Genomic DNA, 22,489 nt, shown 5'->3' on the forward strand with positions numbered 1-22,489 from the left:
ATAGATATTCGAGCTCACAGTGATGCATTTAACACACACCTGTGTCAACGCCCTCCCCCCGGCACATTGCTTTGAGATGCTCAGGCGGTTCCCACTCTCTGCTGTGCCACCTCCCCTCCTCATGCAAGATGTGCAGCTGGGAGCTGAGTCTTTCCTGGTTAGGTCACTAAATACGTCCTTTATTCTTTATGCCACCAATGATAATGTTTTATTTCAACACTTCATCCTGGAAGCAGCCAAAAATGAGGAAGTGAAGCTTATACAATTTAATAAATTTATGAAATAAAAACTATATTCCAGGGTTTCAAGACTACCGTCTGCATGTAAGAAGATCTTTCAGATTTCTGTGTCTTCATTGTTCCTTTACTGCAATTATAACAATGGGAACAAAATAAAAAAAAATTCCTTCCAGTAGCACCTTAGAGACCAACTAAGTTTGTCTTTCGTATGGGCTTTCGTGTGCATGCACACGTCTTCAGATACCAAGTGTGAATGCCCATGAAAGCTCATACCAATAACAAACTTAGTTGGTCTCTAAGGTGTTACTGGAAGGAATTATTTTATTTTAATTTGACTATGGCAGACCAACACCGCTACCTACCTGTAACTATAACAATGGGAGTTACAAAATAAAAAAATTCCTTCATTAGCACCTTAAAGACCAACTAACTTTTTATTTTGGTATGAGCTTTCGTGTGCATGCACACTTCATCAGACACACTCAGATATCAGCTAAGAGTTACGTGACTCTTCGTTTATTAACAAACTGTACATCCAAAGCAACACAAGAAGTCTCACACTCCACTTTTCACAACCCTCTCTTCCCAACTTCAAACATGAACATGTCCAATCTCGCCACCAAAGACCAAAAATCATGTGACTCTCAGCCCATCATTATTCAGCACCAGCTCTCCAGATGAACATGAGATTGAATGCATGAGATTGTTAGTATATGAAGGTGTGCATTCATTTAAGCTCCTTCCACACTCCATGCATTTAAATGGTATCTCCCATGTGAGTTTGTTGATGTTGCCTTGTATTAATTGCAAAGCTTTTTCCACACTCCATGCATTTAAATGGTATCTCCCATGTGAGTTTGTTGATGTTGCCTTGTATTAATTGCAAAGCTTTTTCTACATTCCATGCATTTAAATGGTTTCTCCCCTGACTATAATGTCCATTTTGACGCAAACCCTATCCCTTTTCTGTAACATTTTAATTAAATTTTCAACAAAAAGGAAGAAAGGAAGAAAGCACAATAACAAATACAATTACACAGACAAACAAATTTGTACACAAAAACAATGTCAAAACCATAAAATGGGATTCGCCGAAACCTGTGACTTCCCTCCCCCCCCCACTGGCATGTTAAGTTTTATTTTCAACTGCATATAATCTCTACTCCAACTGTTCTTTTATTTCTTCATAAAAATATAAGTTTCAATTGGTTCTCTTCCTCCTTTAGTAGTATTTTATATATCGGCCAATTTTCTTTCATATTTTTCTTTTTCACAGCACATGCTTCTATGGGGGATATCCACCACAGTGTTTTCGGTTCCAAAAGATCTTTATATTTTGCCCAGACCATGTAAAGGGGTTTTCTTATAATATGATTTAGAAAGCTTTTGTGGAACTTTACTTTATCGTATCCTGGGAAAGCATGCCAGCCATATCGGTTGTCATAGCCTTCCAGATCTAGTAGGTCTGAGTCTTGTACTGTAATGTGCACCAATCCCGGATACAGGTAAGGCAGGCCGCCTAGTAATATAGTTTTGAATCCGGTAGGGAGAACCCCCTTTCTTAAATGTCAATTAAGAATTTATGTTTAATTCTGGGTCTTTTCCCCTGCCAGATATACTTAGAAATATCTCTTGGCCAGTTTTATAGGTAGTCTGTCCATCCGTACCCCATCACAGGCATTGTCAGGAATAAAAAAAAGTAATTTTTGTAGTACATTTATTTTGATGGCAGATATCCTCCCTAAAAAAGATAGATTTAATCTGCTCCATATCTCTAGATTTCTCTTAATCTCTGTCCAAGTCTTAATGTAATTGTCATTAAATAGGTTGATGTACTTTGGAAGACAGAAGCAGAAGACATCAAGAAGAGGTGGCAAGAATACACAGAGGAATTATACCAGAAAGATATGGAGGTCTCGTACACCTCAGGTAGTGTGGTTGCTGACCTTGAGCCAGACATCTTGGAGAGTGAAGTCAAATGGGCCTTAGAAAGCACTGCTAATAACAAGGCCAGTGGAAGTGATGATATTCCAGCTGAACTATTTAAAATTTTAAAAGATGATGCTGTTAAGGTGCTACACCCAATATGCCAGCAAGTTTGGAAAACTCAGCAATGGCCAGAGGATTGGAGAAGATCAGTCTACATCCCAATTCCAAAGAAGGGCAGTGCCAAAGAATGCTCCAACTACCGCACAATTGCGCTCATTTCACACGCTAGCAAGGTTATGCTCAAAATTCTACAAGGCAGGTTTAAGCAGTATGTGGACTGAGAACTCCCAGAAGTGCAAGCTGGATTTTGAAGGGGCAGAGGAACCAGAGACCAAATTGCAAACGTGCTGGATTATGGAGAAAGCTAGAGAGTTCCAGAAAAACGTCTACTTCTGCTTCATTGACTACACAAAAGCATTTGACTGTGTCGACCACAGCAAACTATGGTAAGTTCTTAAATAAATGGCCTGATCACCTCATCTGTCTCCTGAGAAATCTCTATGTGGGACAGTTAGAAGCTACAGTTAGAACTGGATATGGAACAACTGATGAGTATGACAAGGCTGTATATAGTCTCCCTGCTTATTTAACTTATATGCAGAAATCATCATGTGAAAGGCTGGACTGGTTGAATCCCAAGGCAGAATAAAGATTGCTGGAAGAAATATCAACCACCTCAGATATGCTGATGACACAACCTTGATGGCAGAAAGTGAGGAGGAATTAAAGAATCTTTTAATGAGGGTGAAAGAGGAGAGCACAAAATATGGTCTGAAGCTGAACATCAAAAAAACTAAGATCATGGCCATGGTCCCATCACCTCCTGGCAAATAGAAGGGGAAGAAATGGAGGCAGTGAGAGATTTTACTTTCTTGGGTTCAATGATCACTGCAGATGGTGACAGCAGTCACGAAATTAAAAGACGCCTGCTTCTTGGGAGAAAAGCAATGACAAACCTACCTAGACAACATCTTAAAAAGCAGAGACATCACCTTGCCGAGAAAGGTCCGTATAGTTAAAGCTATGGTTTTCCCAGTAGTGATATATGGAAGTGAGAGCTGGACGATAAAGAAGGCTGATCACCGGAGAATTGATGCTTTTGAATTATGGTGCTGGAGGAGACTCTTGAAAGTCCCATGGACTGCAAGAAGATCAAACCTATCCATTCTGAAGGAAATCAGCCCTGAGTGCTCACTGGAAGGACAGATCCTGAAGCAGAGGGTCCAATACTTTGGCCACCTCATAAGAAGAGAAGACTCCCTGGAAAAGACCCTGATGTTGGGAAAGATTGAGGGCACTAGGATGAGGGGACGACAGAGGATGAGATGGCTGGACAGTGTTCTCGAAGCTACGAACATGAGTCTGACCAAACTGTGTGAGGCAGTGGAAGACAGGACAGCCTGGTGTCCTCTGGTCCATGGGGTCATGAAGAGTCAGACACGACTAAACAACAACAACAACAATTTTGGAGTAATCCATATTCCTAGGTATTTAACTTTTTGGCAAATTTTCAGATTTGAGATTCACCCCTATGTGAGTTCGCTGATGTTTTCTAAAGCTTCCATTCTGATTGAAGCTTTTTCCACACTCCAAACATTTAAAAGGTTTCTCCCCTGTGTGAGTTCGTTGGTGATTTTTCAGGTTTACATTCACACTAAAACTCTTTCCACACTCCATACATTTAAATGGTTTCTCCCCTGTGTGAGTTCGATGATGTAGTCGAAGATTTCCACTATTACTGAAGCTCTTTCCACATTCCATACATTTAAATGGTTTTTCCCCTGTGTGAGTTCGTAGGTGACTTCTAAGTGACCCACTTACAGTGAAACCCTTTCCACACTCCATACATTTAAAGGGTTTCTCCCCTGTGTGAGTTCGTTGATGAATTTTAAGGTTTCCATTCACACTAAAACTCTTTCCACACTCCATACATTGAAATGGTTTCTCCCCTGTGTGAGTTCGTTGATGTAGTCTAAGTTTCCCACTCTCAGTGAAGCTCTTTCCACACTCCATACATTTAAATGGTTTTTCCCCTGTGTGAGTTCGTAGATGTAGTCTTAGTGTCCTACTTTCGGTGAAGCTCTTTCCACACTCCATACAGTTAAAGGGTTTCTCCCCTGTGTGAGTTTGTTGATGTTTTTTCAGGTTTACATTCGCACTAAAACTCTTTCCACAGCCCATACATTTAAATGGTTTCTCCCCTGTGTGAGTTCGCTGGTGCTGTCTGAGGTTTCCACTTTGACTGAAGCTCCTCCCACACTCCAAACATTTAAATGGTTTTTCCCCTGTGTGAGTTCGTTGATGTAGTCTAAGGTTTCCACTTTGACTGAAGCTCTTTCCACACTCCAAACATTTAAATCTATTTTCCCCTGTGTGAGTTCGTTGATGTAATCTAAGCATCCCACTATTAGTGTAGCTCTTTCCACACTCCATACATTTAAATGGTTTCTCCCCTGTGTGAATCTGTTGATGTTTTAGAAGTAACCCACTTTCATCGAAGCTCTTTCCACATTCCATGCATTTAAAGGGTTTCTCCCTTCTGTGAGTTCGTTGGTGTTGTCTTAGGTTTCCATTCACACTAAAGCTCTTTCCACACTCCAAACATTTAAATGGTTTCTCCCCTGTGTGAGTTCGTTGATGTCGTCGAAGTGTCCCACTCTGAGTGAAGCTCTTTCCACACTTTATACATTTAAATGGTTTCTCCCCTGTGTGAGCTCGGTGGTGTAGTCGAAGTTTCCCACTGTCACTGAAGCTCTTTCCACACTCCACACATTTAAAGGGTTTCTGCCCTGTGTGAGTTCGTTGATGATTTCTAAGTGTTGAACTTACAGTGAAGCTCTTTCCACACTCCATACATTTAAATGGTTTCTCCCCTGTGTGAGTTCGATGATGTAGTCGAAGTGTCCCACTTTCAGTAAAGCTCTTTCCACACTCCATACATTTAAATGGTTTCTCCCCTGTGTGAGTTCGTTGATGATTTCTAAGTGTTGAACTTACAATGAAGCTCTTTCCACACTCCATACATTTAAAGGGTTTCTCCCCTGTGTGAGTTCGGTTGTGTTGTCGAAGTTTCCCACTGTCACTGAAGCTCTTTCCACACTCCACACATTTAAAGGTTTTCTGCCCTGTGTGAGTGCGTTGATGAATTCTAAGGTTTCCATTCACATTAAAGCACTTTCCACACTCCAAGCATTTAAATGGTTTCTCCCCTGTGTGAATTCGTTGATGAATTCTAAGGTTTCCATTCACACTAAAGCTCTTTCCACACTCCATACATTTATATGATTTCTCACCTGTATGAGTTCGTTGATGTGTTCTAAGTTTTGAACTTCTAATGAAACTCTTTCCACACTCCAAGCATTTAAATGGTTTCTCCCCTGTGTGAATTCGTTGATGTATTCTAAGGCTTCCATTCACACTAAAGCTCTTTCCACACTCCATACATTTAAAGGGTTTCTCCCCTGTATGAATGCGTTGATGTCTTCTAAGGTTTCCACTTTCACTGAAGCTCCTACCACACTCCATACATTTAAATGGTTTCTCCCCTGTGTGAGTTCGATGATGATTTCTAAGGTCTCCACTTTGACTGAAGCTCTTTCCACACTCCATACATTTAAAGGGTTTCCTCCCTGTGTGAGTTCGTTGATGTTTTCTAAGTGTCCCACTTTCAGTATAGCTTTTTCCACACTCCATACATTTAAATGGTTTCTCCCCTGTGTGAGTTTGATGATGTAGTCGAAGTGTTCCGCTCTTTGCAGACTCCATACATTTAAAGGGTTTTTCCCCTGTGTGAGTTTGCTGATGTTTTCTGAGGTTTTGATTCAAACTAAAGCTCTTTCCACACTCCATACATTTAAATGGTTTCTCCCCTGTGTGATTCTGTTTGTGCACATTAAGGTTTGAATTGACACTATCTGCAATGTGAAAGAATTGTGCTCATTGACTGGAGCACATTCCACACTACACATTTAAATGGTTTCTTCGTTATTCCTTTTGAAATTACAGATGGCGCCCCAGAATTCTTGCCTGTCTTCTCCATCGTCTGCTTCAGAGTGCAGGGAGAGAATATCCTGTTGGGGTTTCAAGGGTGAGAACAAAGGAATATGACACACATAAAGTCCAATTCGTACTCATCCCAATTACTATTTATACTTATTATGTGCCACCTGATCTCGTGCCTGTTTTCTGACACAGGACTATCCTAGTGTAAATTATTTGTCCAGGCCTCTCTCTTACGGTCCTTTCTCCATTTGCCTTGCTGGCCAGAGACTCCTGGACGTACCTCCTCTATTTCAATGAGGAATATGTGTCACACTGAAGAAGCTCGATATTATACATCAATATATAACTGTACTTCATGGAAACTTCACCCTTGGATATGTAGCACTGATTTATTCATGGGATGAGGCTGTTAGTTTTATTGCTGGAGACACAAAATTATTCCTGATCTATCAAATACATTAATAGTATTATGTCATGGGGTGTTGGGGCTGGGGTAGTACCTCTCGTTGGGGAAATATAGGGCTCTTTCTGGGGTAATTTGTCCACCATTAATCCCCAACCTGTACTCAGCTCTCACCTGTGGGTCCTAGAAGACGTAAGCATGCAACAGGAGACACAACCCAGTAAACAGCTTCAACAGTCCAGCTAAACCAGGTGAGGATAGTTGATGGGTCTCAATCCCTTGGTGAGTCGGGGACTTTCACTGCATGCGATGACAGGCTCTGGCACATTGAGCGAACGAGACCAACAGTCAAGCAGGTGGTTTCTGCCAGTGCTGTGGAGGGAAGTGAGGGGCTCATCAAACTGGGAAGGAAGTCCAACCAGTAGAATAAAAACTCTGATACTAAACCTCTGCTGCCTTGTGTGAATATATTCAGGTGTTAGGGAATTTTATAGGGGGGTTGGACCCAAACGAGGCTTCATTTGGGAATCAAGATTGGCACAAATGCCCTCAAGGGGACCCCATCTGATACTATGACACCACTCTAGTATCGCACCAACACGAACACCTCGATCAAACCCCTCAAGATCAAGCCCTGTGTAATAAAGGCTCCCTTTCCTACCCTTTCTCTGTTGCCTTAGACTCTATCTATACATATAAAAATCGCGAAACTGCGTTTTCCACTTTTCTCCGTCACCGCGTGACCGATCGACACAAAGATGCAGGCCACTCCCCGATTTTGTTGGGGACAAAAATCCCTCAAATCACACACCTGGGCAGGTATAGACCTGGTTTTCCACCAAGTCAAACAGCGCCCTCAAGTGGCATAATACCCTCCTCCACCCCCTCCCTTCCTGTGAAATCTAAGCCACACCCACAAACCAAATGACATCATCAACCAAGCAACTGAAACCACCAAGGCGGCCATTATCAGACCCCTAGGCCCCCAACATTGCAAAATAACCAACATTGCCAAGTGGAGGTAGGGGCCTGCCTGGAGGGGATGCGGGGGGGGGAGGCCGAATAGGGAGCAGGGATACGTAATGGGTCAGAACAGGGTGGGGGGAGACACAGGGATGAAACCTGCCCTCTCCACAGTATATCGCCTCGACTCAGGGGGATCTGAAGGGGGGGGCTATTACCCTCCATTTCACAGACTAACGCACAGCATCGCGTGCAGGGCCAGCTAGTGTAACCATATTTCTTTATGAATGAATACCGTGTACAGTGGTACCTCTACTTACGAATTTAATGCGTTCCAAACCCACATTTGTAAGTAGAAAACATTTGTAAGTCGAATCCCATAGGAATGCATTGGGAGAAAAAATTCATAAGTAGAAAAAATCCTATCTAAACCGCATCCAAGATGGCGGACGGAGCTCCATTCGTAAGTAGAAACATTCATAAGTAGAGTTATTCGTATGTAGAGGTACTACTGTATCTGTATTTCTGAATGTAACCCCCTTTTGCTACTCTGGCCAAGGGCTCCCAGGGATGCAGGGAACAGCCATAATCCTTTAAGCGAGAGGTCACGTAGTCAGGGTGGTGCTCCTCTGCATATCCATAATCCATTCAGGTACCATCTCCTGCCACTCCTGACCCTCTGAAGCCAGAGGCAATACACACACCTGGACCCATTGTCCCCCCCCAAAAGGTACTCAAGGATCCCCTCCCAGATACTTACTGGCACTTGCTTATCAATGTCCTGGGACATCGTGCATTGTTACCTTATGTTAATCCTGTTTACTTGTATGCTAATGCCCCTTGCACCTTCCCCTTTTCTGACGTTTTACCTTGTCACAAGTGATGTATGTATGATGCTTTCGATGTGCATTATGGGGTGGTGGTGGGAACTTTTAAAAGTTCTTGCAGCCCTGTTCACGGTTTTCAGTCTGGCATTGAGCCTGCTGCGCAGTAATAAACCTTTCTGTTTGCTTCGGATCATGGCTGGACTCCTTCCTTTTATACTCCACAACGACCACAGGCCCTTGCCTGATGATCTGGGTGGCTGAGCATTCTCGCACCCAGAATTTTGCCCTAACACAGGAAAAGAAGTGGCTAAGAAGTAAACCCTACAGGAATTGTGAGTGGAGTCCTTAAGATGACTGTGTTGGAGTGTTGTGGGTATCAAGGAGTTAACACTCTCCCCAGTATGTAAGAAGACTGAGTTATGGCCAAGCTGGTACAAAACATATTGCTCTGCTTCCCCTCGGACCATATCAAGAAGGTTGAGAGGGTAGGGCTGCCAGAGGTCCATTTCACCACGGGAACTGAGCGTTTAAAATAGCGTCCGGGAGGATTGTCGCAAGATCGGCAAAAAGTCCACCTAAATGTAGGGCAAGACTGCTGCTTCTATGGGGGAAATCATCAGGAAAGCTCAAAAGCTGCTTATTCTGGGGAAATTTTATCCCAAAAAAGACTCCACACCTCTCTCTGGTTTTTTGCATTTTCAAACAGGGCAACCCTGCTGGAGAAGATGGCCTTGCCGTGTAGCCAGCCCAGGACCCCCATATACACACTGCCCAGGCCTGTATTCCGTGGGGGCCATGTCAGTGCTTCTAACACCCCTGTTTGACTTCAACCTCATGGAGACTCTACATTGTGTTTCGAGGCAGATGGATGTCGACAAAAGGGGGTGGAAGGAAAGAATATGACTTTTGAGAGAGGAGGTGCAATCAGAGATGCTTCCACCATAAGAGAGTGTGTGGGGGGGGAACCATCTTTAGATGACATTTATGATCCCTGCCTCCATTTCTCAGCCTGAATTGAAACTCAGAATCTCGATAGTAATTCAGTTCAGAACCTTCAGATCTATCCCCTGGACATCTTCTGGAATATAAACCAGACATCTTTGAGGGTACCATCCAGAGCTTCATTTAGTGTGGGCCCCTTGGATTTGGAGTCTACGTATCAATCATAATCCCTGAAAACGCGTCTCAGTAACCCTTGGTATCCACACCCACCTTGACCTCCCAAGTGATACTGAGCTCCTAGACTGAACCATCTATGCTGAGGTGGGACACCTCTTGCCCTCCAGATGTGGTTGGGCTCAAAGTACCGTCAGCCCAAGCAAGGGTGGCCAACGACCACAGATGATGGGACTTCTACTGGAACAACATCTGGAGGGACACACTTTCTCCATCTTCATCCTCCTCTGTAAAAGCTAAATAGCTGTATTGTTCCCTCCTACCTCTGTGATATGTAACATCTTTCTGATACACCCCAAGCAACTACACACATTCCCTAATCCTGCACCATTTACTTCCTGAGGCAGCTCCATTGTGTCCACCTTCTCAGAACCACCCACTATTTTAGTAGCAGTCCTTCAGTTCCCAGCTATTAGTTCCTCCTCCCCTACAGAGGAATTATTCATCTGAAACCCGGGGGCTGGGAATCCTGAGTGGGGAGAGAGCTGTTGGCCCTGTTTGGGGGGGGGGTTCTCCTTGGCTGGTTCTAGTGGGAAGAGGATGCTGGATGAGGTGGGCCCTGATCCTAATCCAGCAGGACTTTTCTTAAGTTCCCACAAACTGAAATGAGACCTGCAAGGATACAGTCTCCCAGGTAAGAGGAAGGACATACCTCTCAATTGGTCCAGGACAAAGTCTGTTTCAAGTGAGGAGTTGAGCTCAGACTTGCAGATCTGAGCCTCTCCTGGGCGGAATAAGTAAAATGGAAGTGATAGTCACTGTAAAAGCATTCAAACATATTCATCTGTTGAATAAAGTATAAGAAAGTATCAGGTGTCCCATTAAGCGCTAATAAAAGTATTATGGTCTCAGCATTTGTGGGCTGCAGGCTGAGGATGTGGACTCTGGACCAGGAATACTCGCATCTCCATTATCCTGCGAGTCTCTCCATAGATTTTGCATGGTTATTTTGGAATTCTCACTCACATACTGTCTGTAAATTTGGCAAGCTCACACCCCTTGCCTAGAATACTGGCAATTCCTGGCCTGCAGATGCACAGCCCTGGGTGTAGAGCATCCGGCCACAGGTATTGTCTATCATGAAAATGCCCCAGACTGGGACGGCTCATGGATTTACTATCTTTGGATGCTGATAGATTGTATCTCCATTTGTAACTCAGTCTGACATTGCCTACAGAAAATAAAAGTCAAAGAAATGCCTTCAGGATATACTCCTGGATTGGTGTACATCATCATCGATCAACCATGCAGTGCAATGGAAGCCTGAGAGAGAAGAAAAGGTCTCTGGCTACTTCCTGGGAGGGGATTCCAGAAGCAAAGAGCCGCTTTGGAGAAGGTCTCCTCCCCCCTCCTCCCTCTCAGGACCTTCCAGCTTTTTCTCCATTCTCCTCTCCAGGGTGGAGCAATGGTTTGACCTGCTATAATGCAGCCCACAGCATGCAATGCAGTAGTTTGCCAGGATCAAAGGGGAGGATCATAGAGCCAAGGCAGACCCACCAGAGATTCCTCCTCCAGGGCCCAAGGAAGGAGATATTTCTCCAAAAGGAAGAGTCTCTCCCTCCCTCCCTCCCTCCCTCCCTCCCTCTCTCTCCCTCCCTCCCTCTCTTCTCGGCTGGGCTTCTATCCCCCAGGGATGCCGCCATTCCTCCCTCAGGCCCCCTGTTTTCTCTGCCCACCTCCCTCCGTCCCACAGTCTCCCCTGCGCCCAGAAACCCCCCTTGCCACCGCTCACCCCTCGCCCTCTGCGCCGAATTTCTCCCGGGTGAGCGCACCAACCTCTCCATCCGGAGGGGCCTCCCAATACGAGCAGGGAGGTGGGAGGTGGGTCTCTATCCTGGCCTATTTCTCTTCCTTTAACCCTTTCGTGGACTCCGTCTCTTCATCAAGGCACAGGAGCACCTCGAGGGATTCCTGCCAGGGGGGAACAGCAGAGGACGTCATGTTTGGGTCCTGGGTTCAAATCCAAGACTGCTTGGGCACAGGGGTCCTCGTTGGGACCCCCTTGGTGGGCATCATGTTTAAGTTAAGGCAAAAGCGCCCAGGGGGTGCAGGGCAGTTGAGCATCGCTTGAGCCCCCAGGAAAAAGAGACGTGTGTGGAGGGGAGGGCGCTGCAAAGGAGGTCGCAGCTGGATTGCATGGATCGGGGGCCTTGAGCACCTCTTGGACCCCCAGGAAAAAGAAACATGGGGGTGGGGGGGCTCCAAAGGAGATCGTGCCAAGCAAAACCTGCAGGTATTGGGCCCCTACTTCGCAGCTGGATGGCGGGGATCGGAGCCCCTGCTTATGAGGCTCAAGAGAGGGGCTTTTTTGCGTCCACACAAATACATCCTCAATGGCGCCCTGCTGGAGTCGTCACCTGGTGCAAGAAAAAGCAACACCCGGCTAGCCCCGCCCCCCATAGCGATGGCTCTGTTTCCGCGTGGGGTCTCTGTCTTTTTCTCTCCTTTTCCACCCCCCCCCCAAATTGCCCACTTTCCCCACGCAGCCTCTTTACCTCTTTGTCCTCTCGGGTCCTCCGCCTCCCTTGCTCGCTGTTGCGGTTATTTCCCCCGCAATATATAGCGGAGTATGGGAGTGGGGGGAGGGGTTAGTCAACCAACACCCCTCCTCCCCTTCGGAAAACCTCCCACTTTTCAAGGGGTCCTTTTGGCCGTCTGGAAACTTCCCACCTATAGACACTTCGGGCTCCTTGTCGAGCGCGCGCGTCTCTAGAGCTACGGTACGTTCGCAGAGCAGCCCCTACCTGTGTTCGGATGGAAACAGGAAGTGATGGCGCTGCCTTTGGCCTCCTGCTCTTGGGGCTCCGTCCTCCCCCCATTTTGCCAGAAGGCCAGAAGGAGGACATAATCAATGTCTCATTAAAACTAGTGGCGCTGTGGGTTAAACCACAGAGCCAAGGGCTTGCTGATCAGAAGGTCGGTGGTTCGAATCCCTGCGACAGGGTGAGCTCACATTGATTGGTCCCAGCTCCTGCCAACCTAGCATTTCGAAAGCCCGTCAAATTGCAAGTAAATAAATAGATACCGCCCCAGCAGGAAGGTAAACAGCGTTTCCGTGCGCTTATCTGGTTCGCCAGAAGCGGCTTTGTCATGCTGGCCACATGAGCTGGAAGCTGTACACTGGCTCCCTCGGCCAGTAAAGCAAGATGAGCGCTGGCACCCCAGAGTCGTCTGTGACTGGACCTAATGGTCAGGGGTCCCTTTACCTTTACAATAAGACACAGGGGTCGTGCTGACTTATTACAATTATTTGTATTGTTTAAATTATATAAATTTATATGTATGTGTGACTTTTATTATTGTTATTAATTTATTTATTAGTTATTATTTATTACCTGGCTCATCTGCCTGGGTTTCCGCAGCCACTTTGGGTGGCTCCCAACAGAATATTAAAAACACGATAAACAGGGTTGCCTTCATAAATATATATAAATCTGTATTTGTTTTCCAATTATTGTTTTTTCTTTTTTTTAATTAAATATATTTATTGGATTTTCAAACAAAAAACAAAAACACGCCAAAATGGCAAAAGATAAAAAAAGAAAAAAGAAAAAAGAAAAGAATTACAAAAACAAATACAGCAAGACAATAAAAAAGAGAAAAAAATAAACAATCATTATATAACCTCATTTCATAACATAATTTCGGCTTCCCCGTCCCTCCCTTTCCGAGCCTTTATAATATCCCAATTTGCGCAGCTTTCAAATTATAATCGTATTACATAATCATTGTCTAATTACACATAATCATTATCCCGTTACAATTCATTACAATTCCTTTATATTAATCACTTATTAAAACCCTATTCTTAATATTTCATTATTTCATTTCATAATTTTCCAATTCTCTACTAACTTCCTTTAGCCTATTTTTTTTCTTTAAAATATTCTAATCAATTTCAATCTACAACTTATTTCTAACCTATTACAATTCCCGCTACCCCCCCTCTATCCCCTGGTTAGCAATTTTCTGGTTAGCAGTCCTTCGTACAGTCCAAGTTCAAATCCATATAACCCATCCCCATCGGAATGCCACTTCTCTTTCAACCCACACCATCCCTGAACCACTTCAGCCCACCCTCCTCTCCCCATCCCTTCTCCTGTTGTTGCAGTTTCTTAGCTCCCTCCCACCTCCATCTTTCCCTTTTCTTGTCCTCCCATGTAGCTGAACTATTGCCTGGGGTTCGCCTCCCTCCTCTCACTAGGGGGGCTCGATCCCAGGACAAGTCTTTGTCCTTTACCACTGCTTGGTTGGTTTTACCAGGAGCCCGATCCCTCTCTCTCACTGAGGGGTCGGCATCCTGGATTTTTTCTTCTTTTTGAGCTTCCTGTTTGTAATCCAGACATTGTGCAGCTTCTCTCACAGGCTGCACTAATTTCACTTGTTGTTGCTCTTCTTGTCCATCCTCTATTAAGTCTTTAGTGTCTTTAGATTCCAATTTTTTTGCATGTGGCTACTGGTTGTCCTTGGGGGTAACTTGTTGTAAAGTTTCGATGAGAGTCACAGTGTTGCTTCTGTATATTTTCACTTTTTCCAGCACTTCTTAGGTTTGTTCCCAGATACATTGTAGCCAGTTATTTTCCATCTTGTGACTTATTGTTTTGACTGGCCAGTTCTTTTATCTCCTCATATTTCAATATGGAGTTTGGGCTGCTGTGCAGGACAATGCTTTGTTCTTTTTATCCACCAGCCCAATTTTAAAGGTTCCAATTTCAAACTTTATTTCCAATTTAAAGAAGAATTGCAAAATTATAAAGAACCAAGTTCAAAAGATCATTAGACAAGTTCAATAAATCGTTTGATAAGAAATTTCCTCAGCTTGTGGCATCCCAATGGCAAATGGTCAGTTTCCAAATTCCTGCCCCCCAGGGTCTCAGAGGGGTCATTAAAAAAAAAAGTCTACATACTTTGCGGATACTCCATAAAACATAAATTCTCCTTCCCTTGGCTCCGCTGCCTCAGGGAAGGGGTTCAGCTTAGCTTTTAAAGAAAGACAGAGTCCTTTCCAGCTCTATGGCTCCAGGCTCGGTATCTGCGTCGTAGATTCCTCGGAGTGGGGGGGGGGAACGACCTCCGTTTCCTCTTTTAATTCCCTCCCAGGGCCAAATCTTTATAAGGTCCAAATTCAATAATTTGATTACTCACAAGTCCGTTTTTATATCTTTGGAGGTATCCACCGCTCATCTGTCGCCGGCACGGAGCTGTGCACCTCAGGCGTAGCAAGTGGACCCAAGGCTCCGTCCCACTCTTGCGCTCACGGCGCTACTCAAAAAGAGCCGCCGGGCCCTGAGCCAGAACTTTGGGGAGCTCAGCTGGGTATCCCACGTCCCCAGAAAGCCCAATCCGGGGGTTCTCAGGGTGGCTGCGGCGCTCCAGCAGCCTTCCCCCTCCTCTGTGGCGCTGGGGACTTCGGAGCCCGAAAAATCCCCCGCCGATTGGCAAATGGCGGTAAACCAGAAGTCCCCAATTATTGTTTTTCCTATGTCTTCCAAAAACAGGAAACCCTGATGTGCACGGTGGTTTGCTTGCAGGAAGACTCCCCAGAACCATTACTGAAGAATCAGTTCAAAAAGCACCGTCTTCTCCCAAACCCAAAGGAAGCAGTAGCCCTGGGGCTCCTGAGACTCCCCTGGTACCTGCAGCCCCTCCTTCCTCGTCTCAGAAGTAGGCTTAGAATAAGTCTTTCCATTATTCAATTGCAGTATGAAGAAAGCACGGTGAGTGTGCTTGTGCCATGGATGGCATGGTCAGAGTTAACCCTCCCCTTATCCATGGACCCTCCCTTCACCCTATTAGGTGCAAAGGATGCTTCCTGTTGGCTGTAATAGCAGGTAACAGTATTTCTTAAGTCTAGTTGCAAAGGTGGAGGGAGGCTTTCCACCCTCAGTGCCCAGAGGTGGCTCCTGCCTTTGGGCACCTGGTGCATTTTGGAGGAAGTTGCCCCTTAGCACTCTAAGGTTGGGACATTGCCTGAATCTCTTTCCACATTACACTCTGTAGAATGTGTTGTCCAATTATGCAATTGGTAAACAACCATAAACACAGCCTTGTGAGACAGAAGGATAGCAGAGAATCGATCTGCCTACGACAGCTTTGGCTGTGTTGTAGAAGCGTTGCTAAAAAACTCCTTGCCCAGTACACTTCCGTCCAAATATCAAACCTCGTTTCTAAACGGTCCAGGAATTTTCCTTCTGAAGCTCAGATAACAGTCCAATTGCAGCGGAAACTTTATCTAGCTTTCAGTGCCCTTTCGTGCCTGAGAAAATAACTCACTGTCCACTCCCTTGCTCATTAAAACAAAGAAGATTTATTAAGGCTAACTCCAGCCGGGAGAAGTCAGGTCCACCTCGGCTGGAAACTGCGACACACAACAGAACAGAACAGAACAGAAACAGACAATGTCATATATTACAGATACAACAGCAACAGGTACTACTTCCTGTTTCCTGTTTACATGACACGTCACAGACCCCATGATCCAGGACGACTGCTGAGCTATTAACCCTCTCAGCTCACACCCCCTCTCACCCCACACTCATCTATATGGCTTCTCCCCTGTCCGGTATTCAGGGACTAGATAGATATTCGAGCTCACAGTGATGCATTTAACACACACCTGTGTCAACGCCCTCCCCCCGGCACATTGCTTTTAGATGCTCAGGCGGTTCCCACTCTCTGCTGTGCCACCTCCCCTCCTCATGCAAGATGTGCAGCTGGGAGCTGAGTCTTTCCTGGTTAGGTCACTAAATACGTCCTTTATTCTTTATGCCACCAATGATAATGTTTTATTTCAACACTTCATCCTGGAAGTAGCCAAAAATGAGGAAGTGCAGTTTATACAATTTAATAAATTTATGAAATAAAAACTATATTCCAGGGTTTCAAGACTACCGTCTGCATGTAAGAAGATCTTTCAGATTTCTGTGTCTTCATTGTTCCTTTACTGCAATTATAACAATGGGAACAAAATAAAAAAAATTCCTTCCAGTAGCACCTTAGAGACCAACTAAGTTTGTCTTTCGTATGGGCTTTCGTGTGCATGCACACGTCTTCAGATACCAAGTGTGAATGCACACGAAAGCTCATACCAATAACAAACTTAGTTGGTCTCTAAGGTGTTACTGGAAGGAATTATTTTATTTTATTTCGACTATGGCAGACCAACACCGCTACCTACCTGTAACTATAACAATGGGAGTTACAAAATTAAAAAAAAATCCTTCAGTAGCACCTTAAAGACCAACTAAGTTTTTATTTTGGTATGAGCTTTCGTGTGCATGCACACTTCCTCAGATACACTCAGATATCAGATAAGAGTTACGTGACTCTTCGTTTATTAACAAACTGTACATCCAAAGCAACACAAGAAGTCTCACACTCCACTTTTCACAACCCTCTCTTCCCAACTTCAAACATGAACATTTCCAATCTCTCCACCAAAGACCAAACTCAAGTGACTCCCAGTCCATCATTATTCAGCACCAGCTCTCCAGATGAACATGAGATTGAATGCATGAGATTGTTAAAGTATATGAAGGTGTGTGTTCATTTAAGCTCCTTCCACACTCCATGCATTTAAATGGTTTCCCCATGTGAGTTTGTTGATGTTGCCTTGTGTTAATTGCAAAGCTTTTTCCACATTCCATGCATTTAAATGGTTTCTCCCCTGACTATAATGTCCATTTTGACGGAAACCCTATCCCTTTTATGTAACATTTTAATTAAATTTTCAACAAAAAGGAAGAAAGGAAGAAAACACAATAACAAATACAATTACACAGATAAACAAATTTGTACACAAAAACAATGTCAAAACCATAAAATGGGATTCGCCGAAACCTGTGACTTCCCTCCCCCCACCTGGCATGTTAAGTTTTATTTTTAACTGCATATAATCTCTACTCCAACTGTTCTCTTATTTCTTCATAAAAAATATAAGTCTCAATTGGTTCTCTTCCTCCTTTAGTAGTATTTTATATACTGGCCAATTTTCTTTCATATATTTCTTTTTCACAGCACATGCTTCTATGGGGGATATCCACCACAGTGTTTTCGGTTCCAAAAGATCTTTATATTTTGCCCAGACCATGTAAAGGGGTTTTCTTATAATATGATTTAGAAAGCTTTTGTGGAACTTTAATTTATCGTATCCTGGGAAAGCATGCCAGCCATATCGGTTGTCATAGCCTTCCAGATCTAGTAGGTCTGAGTCTTGTACTGTAATGTGCACCAATCCCGGATACAGGTAAGGCAGGCCGCCTCATAATATAGTTTTAAATCCAGCAGGGAGAATCCCTTCTCTTAAATGTCAATTAAAAGTTTATGTTTAATTCTGAAATCACTGTTGTCCAAACCAGGAAATACACAAATAAGACAAAATATAAAAATGTTACAAACTCAATTTTCTATGCTAATAAATCAAGAGATAGAATGGAAATTAAATGGGCAAAACAAAGAAATTTCGAGTCTGCAAACAAAAGTGGTAAGTTATTAGCATGGCAACTCAAGAAAAGACAAAAACAAAACTTTATAAATAAAATACAGAAAGAGGATAAGGTGACTGAAAACCCGAAAGAAATTAGAAAAGTGTTCCAAAATTTTTATAAAGATTTATACCAAAAAGGAAAAGAGGATTAGAATGAAATGGAGAACTATTTAAAAATCAGAGATTTAAAAAACTATCAAAAGAACAGAACAGCCAGTTGAATGCCCAAATAACATCGGCAGAAATACAAGAAGGAATTAAAAGAATGAAGTTAGGAAAAGCTCCGGGGCCAGATGGGCTAACATCAAAATATTATAAAGAACTCATAGAACAAGTAATGCCAGTGCTGGTACAGGTGATGAATGGTATTTTTGAAAAGGGGCAGATACCAAAAACGTGGGAGGAGGCATACGTAACTCTAATACCAAAAGAAAATGCAGATCTGTTGGATGTAAAAAACTATCGGTCCATCTCCCTATTAAATATGGACTACTTGACATCATGTCAAGTAGATTGAAAAGGGTATTAAACGAAACAATCCATAAAGACCAATCAGGTTTTTTACCAGGACGAATGATGAGAAATAACGTTAGAACAGTAGTAGATATAATTGAATATTTAGAGATTCAAATAGATAAGAAGGCTGCATTGATATATGTTAATGCTGAAAAAGCCTTTGACAATATATCCTAGAAATTTATGAAAAAGCAATTGGATATAATGGATTTGGGAGAAAGATTTATAAAGGGCATTGATGCAATATATTCAAAACAAAGAGCAAAGCTGATTGTAAATAACACTTTATCTGAAGAGTTGGAGATAACAAAGGGCACCAGACAGGGGTGTCCCCTGTCGCCTCTATTGTTTATAACAGTATTGGAGGTGTTGATGGAAAACATAAGGAAGAATAAGGATATAAGAGGGATAATGATCGGTATGAAAGAATATAAACAGAAGGCTTTCGCAGACGACCTTGTACTAATGCTAGAGGAACCGGAAATTAGTATGGAAGAAATGATGAGAGAAATGGAACAATTTGGGAGATTAGCAGGGTTCAAATTGAATAAATGAAAAACTAAAATGATGGTGAAAAACTTGACCAAAAAGGAGACGGAAAAACTACAATATAAATTTGGCATAGAGGTGGTAAAATATTTAGGAATCTGGCTAACCCCTAGAAACATAAATTTATTCAATAAAATTATGTAAAAATATGGAAAGACATTGAAACATGCAATAATCTGTACTTGTCATTGTGGGGAAGGATTGTTACAATAAAAATGAACATCTTACCGAGGATGCTGTTCCTATTTCAGATGCTGCCTATAGTTAAGGGGACAGGACAATTCGAGGAGTGGAAGAAAGTATTGTCAAAATGTGTATGGCAAGGGAAACCACCGAGAATAAAACATAAGTTGTTAATAGATAAAAGGGATAGAGATTGATTCTCCATGCCTGACCTTAAAACGTACTATGAGGCATCCTGTCTGGCATGGATTAAGGAATGGACATCAGTAAAGGACACAGATCTGCTAGACCTCGAAGGGTTCAATAACTTATATGGGTGGCACAGTTATCTGTGGCATAACAAGGTATGCCTGGGGTAACTGTGCCCCTGAAAGACCAGGTGCGCAGCCTGGGAGTCATTTTAGACTCACAGCTGTCCATGGAGGCACAAGTCAACTCTGTGTCCAAGGCAGCTGTTTATCAGCTCCATCTGGTACGCAGGCTGAGTCCCTACCTGCCCGCTGACTGTCTCTCCAGAGTGGTGCATGCTCTAGTTATCTCCCGCTTGGACTACTGCAATGTGCTCTACGTGGGGCTACCTTTGAAGGTGACCCGGAAACTACAACTAATCCAGAATGCGGCAGCTAGACTGGTGACTGGGAGCGGCCGCCGAGACCACATAACACCGGTCCTGAAAGACCTACATTGGCTCCCAGTACGTTTCCGAGCACAATTCAAAGTGTTGGTGTTGACCTTTAAAGCCCTAAACGGCCTCGGTCCGGTATACCTGAAGGAGCGTCTCCACCCCCATCGTTCTGCCCGGACACTGAGGTCCAGCGCCGAGGGCCTTCTGGCGGTTCCCTCACTACGAGAAGCCAAGTTAAAGGGAACCAGGCAGAGGGCCTTCTCGGTAGTGGCTCCCACCCTGTGGAATGCCCTCCCACTAGAGGTCAAAGAGAACAACAACTACCAGACCTTTAGAAGGCATCTCAAGGCAGCCCTGTTTAGGGAAGCTTTTAATGTTTGATGGATCCCTGTATTTTAATGTTTGATGGATTTCTGTATTTTAGAATTTGTTTTGTTGGAAGCCGCCCAGAGTGGCTGGGGGAACCCGGCCAGATGGGCGGGGTATAAATAATAAATTATTATTATTATTATTATTATTATTATTATTATTATTATTATTATTATTATAAAAGTTCATAAATTCTTTTTATGTCATGTAATAAGAAAACCACTGTATGAAGTCTGGTCAAGATATAAAAATCTACTGGAAAGAAAAACGCCCAGGTGGTTGTCGCCCACTGAGGTACTGACTAGAAAAAGAACTTGGAATCAAACTAGCTAACATACGAGGAGATATTAGTTGAAACAGAGGAAGGTATGAAAATAAAAACTTTCGAACAATTAAAAGAGAAGAGTGACAGGGTGGTTGCAATATCACCAGATTAATGATTTGTTTAGGGAGGACAAAAAGAACTGTGGATTTGAAAATAAAAAATATATAAATTGAGCTGGTAGAAGGAGAAGAGAAATTGATGACAAAAATGTATAATCTACTTCTAGAGTGGAACACCAAAGACGAGGTAACTAAGGAGTGCATGATAAAATGGGCAACGGAGTTTGGATATAATATAGACTTTGACCAATGGCTTAAATTATGGAACTATCATATAAAATTCACAGCATGCACGGTACTAAAAGAAAACATCATGAAAATGATGTACCATTGGCATCCAACGCCCGTCAAATTGGCCAAAATCTACTGAATGAGAAACAGGAAATGTGGGAAATGTAATCAAAAAGACGGGGACTTCTACCATATGTGGTGGCTGTATGAAAATATCAAAATATTTTGGGAATCAATTTATAATGAAATAAAAAGGATGTTGAGATATACTTTCCCAAAAAAAACCAGAAGCCATGTTACTGGGTTTAATGGGAAGACAAATTAATAAGGATGACCAAAAATTGTTGTGGCCAGAATGATATTAGCCCAAAAGTGGAAAACACCAGAAATTCCAACAGTAGATGAATGGAGAGAGAAAATGATGGAATATTCAGAATTGGCAAGGTTGGCAGAGAGAATGAGAGAACAGAAAGAACAAAGGTTTCATAAGGAATGGGGTAAATTTGTAGACTACTGAAAGGACTATTGCAAAAATGTAAAAACACTGGTAGGATTAACCTAACAAAGATAAAAAATATATAGCCTTGTCTGTAAAAAAAGCTTTAAAAAAATTTTTTTAAGACAATGGCAAGGAAGAAATGATAAAGCGCAGAAAAAGAGAAAAAATATAAAACCAAGAGAGAGGAAAGAGGAAGCCAAGTTCGAAAGAACAAGTATATATGTTAGAAATATATAGGATGGTGACAAGAGATGGTGATGTTGTTGTTGTTTAGTCGTTTAGTCGTGTCCGACTCTTCGTGACCCCATGGACCAGAGCACGCCAGGCACTCCTGTCTTGCACCGCCTCCCGCAGTTTGGTCAGACTCATGTTCGTAGCTTCGAGAACACTGTCCAACCATCTTGTCCTCTGTCGTCCCCTTCTCCTAGTGCCCTCAATCTTTCCCAACATCAGGGTCTTTTCCAAGGATTCTTCTCTTCTCATGAGGTGGCCAAAGTATTGGAGCCTCAGCTTCACGATCTGTCCTTCCACGGAGCACTCAGGGCTGATTTCCTTAAGAATGGATAGGTTTGATCTTCTTGCAGTCCATGGGACTCTCAAGAGTCTCCTCCAGCACCATAATTCAAAAGCATCAATTCTTCGGCGATCAGCCTTCTTTATGGTCCAGCTCTCACTTCCATGCATCACTACTGGGAAAACCATAGCTTTAACTATACGGACCTTTGTCGGCAAGGTGATGTCTCTGCTTTTTAAGATGCTGTCTAGGTTTGTCATTGCTTTTCTCCCAAGAAGCAGGCGTCTTTTAATTTCGTGACTGCTGTCACCATCTGCAGTGATCAAGGAGCCCAAGAAAGTAAAATCTCTCACTGCCTCCATTTCTTCCCCTTCTATTTGCCAGGAGGTGATGGGACCAGTGGCCATGATCTTGGTTTTTTTGATGTTGAGCTTCAGACCATATTTTGCGCTCTCCTCTTTCACCCTCATTAAAAGGTTCTTTAATTCCTCCTCGCTTTCTGCCATCAAGGTTGTGTCATCTGCATACCTGAGGT

General features: G+C 43.3%; 2 protein-coding genes across 6 annotated transcripts in view; both read right to left on the reverse strand.

The window, feature by feature from the left end:
• The window catches only part of LOC118081399 (uncharacterized), a 34,915-nt gene extending 23,565 nt beyond the window's left edge, over nt 1-11,350 (reverse strand). The window contains exon 1 of the mRNA XM_088664210.1: nt 11,332-11,350. The gene's annotated coding sequence lies outside the window, so the exon portion shown is untranslated. The remainder of the gene's footprint in view (nt 1-11,331) is intronic.
• Nucleotides 1-22,489, reverse strand: part of LOC132591128 (uncharacterized) — a 47,981-nt gene that overhangs the window by 11,757 nt on the left and 13,735 nt on the right. For 3 of the 5 annotated variants that reach the window (XM_088664017.1, XM_088664009.1, XM_088664010.1), the window contains exon 2: nt 11,376-11,510. Coding sequence is in view for 1 of the 5 variants with exons in the window: in XM_088664019.1 (XP_088520145.1) it covers nt 4,808-5,709; nt 15,343-15,358 (918 nt within the window). In the remaining 4 variants the exon portion in view is untranslated. Of the gene's footprint in view, nt 1-4,807; nt 5,710-11,375; nt 11,511-12,094; nt 12,277-15,342; nt 15,359-22,489 lie in introns of those variants that run through there. The other 2 variants (XM_088664019.1, XM_088664013.1) reach the window with 2 other exon arrangements.

Source organism: Zootoca vivipara, chromosome 2 (genome assembly GCF_965207765.1).
Source record: "Zootoca vivipara chromosome 2, rZooViv2.hap1.1, whole genome shotgun sequence".
NCBI classification, from domain to species: Eukaryota; Metazoa; Chordata; class Lepidosauria; order Squamata; family Lacertidae; genus Zootoca; species Zootoca vivipara.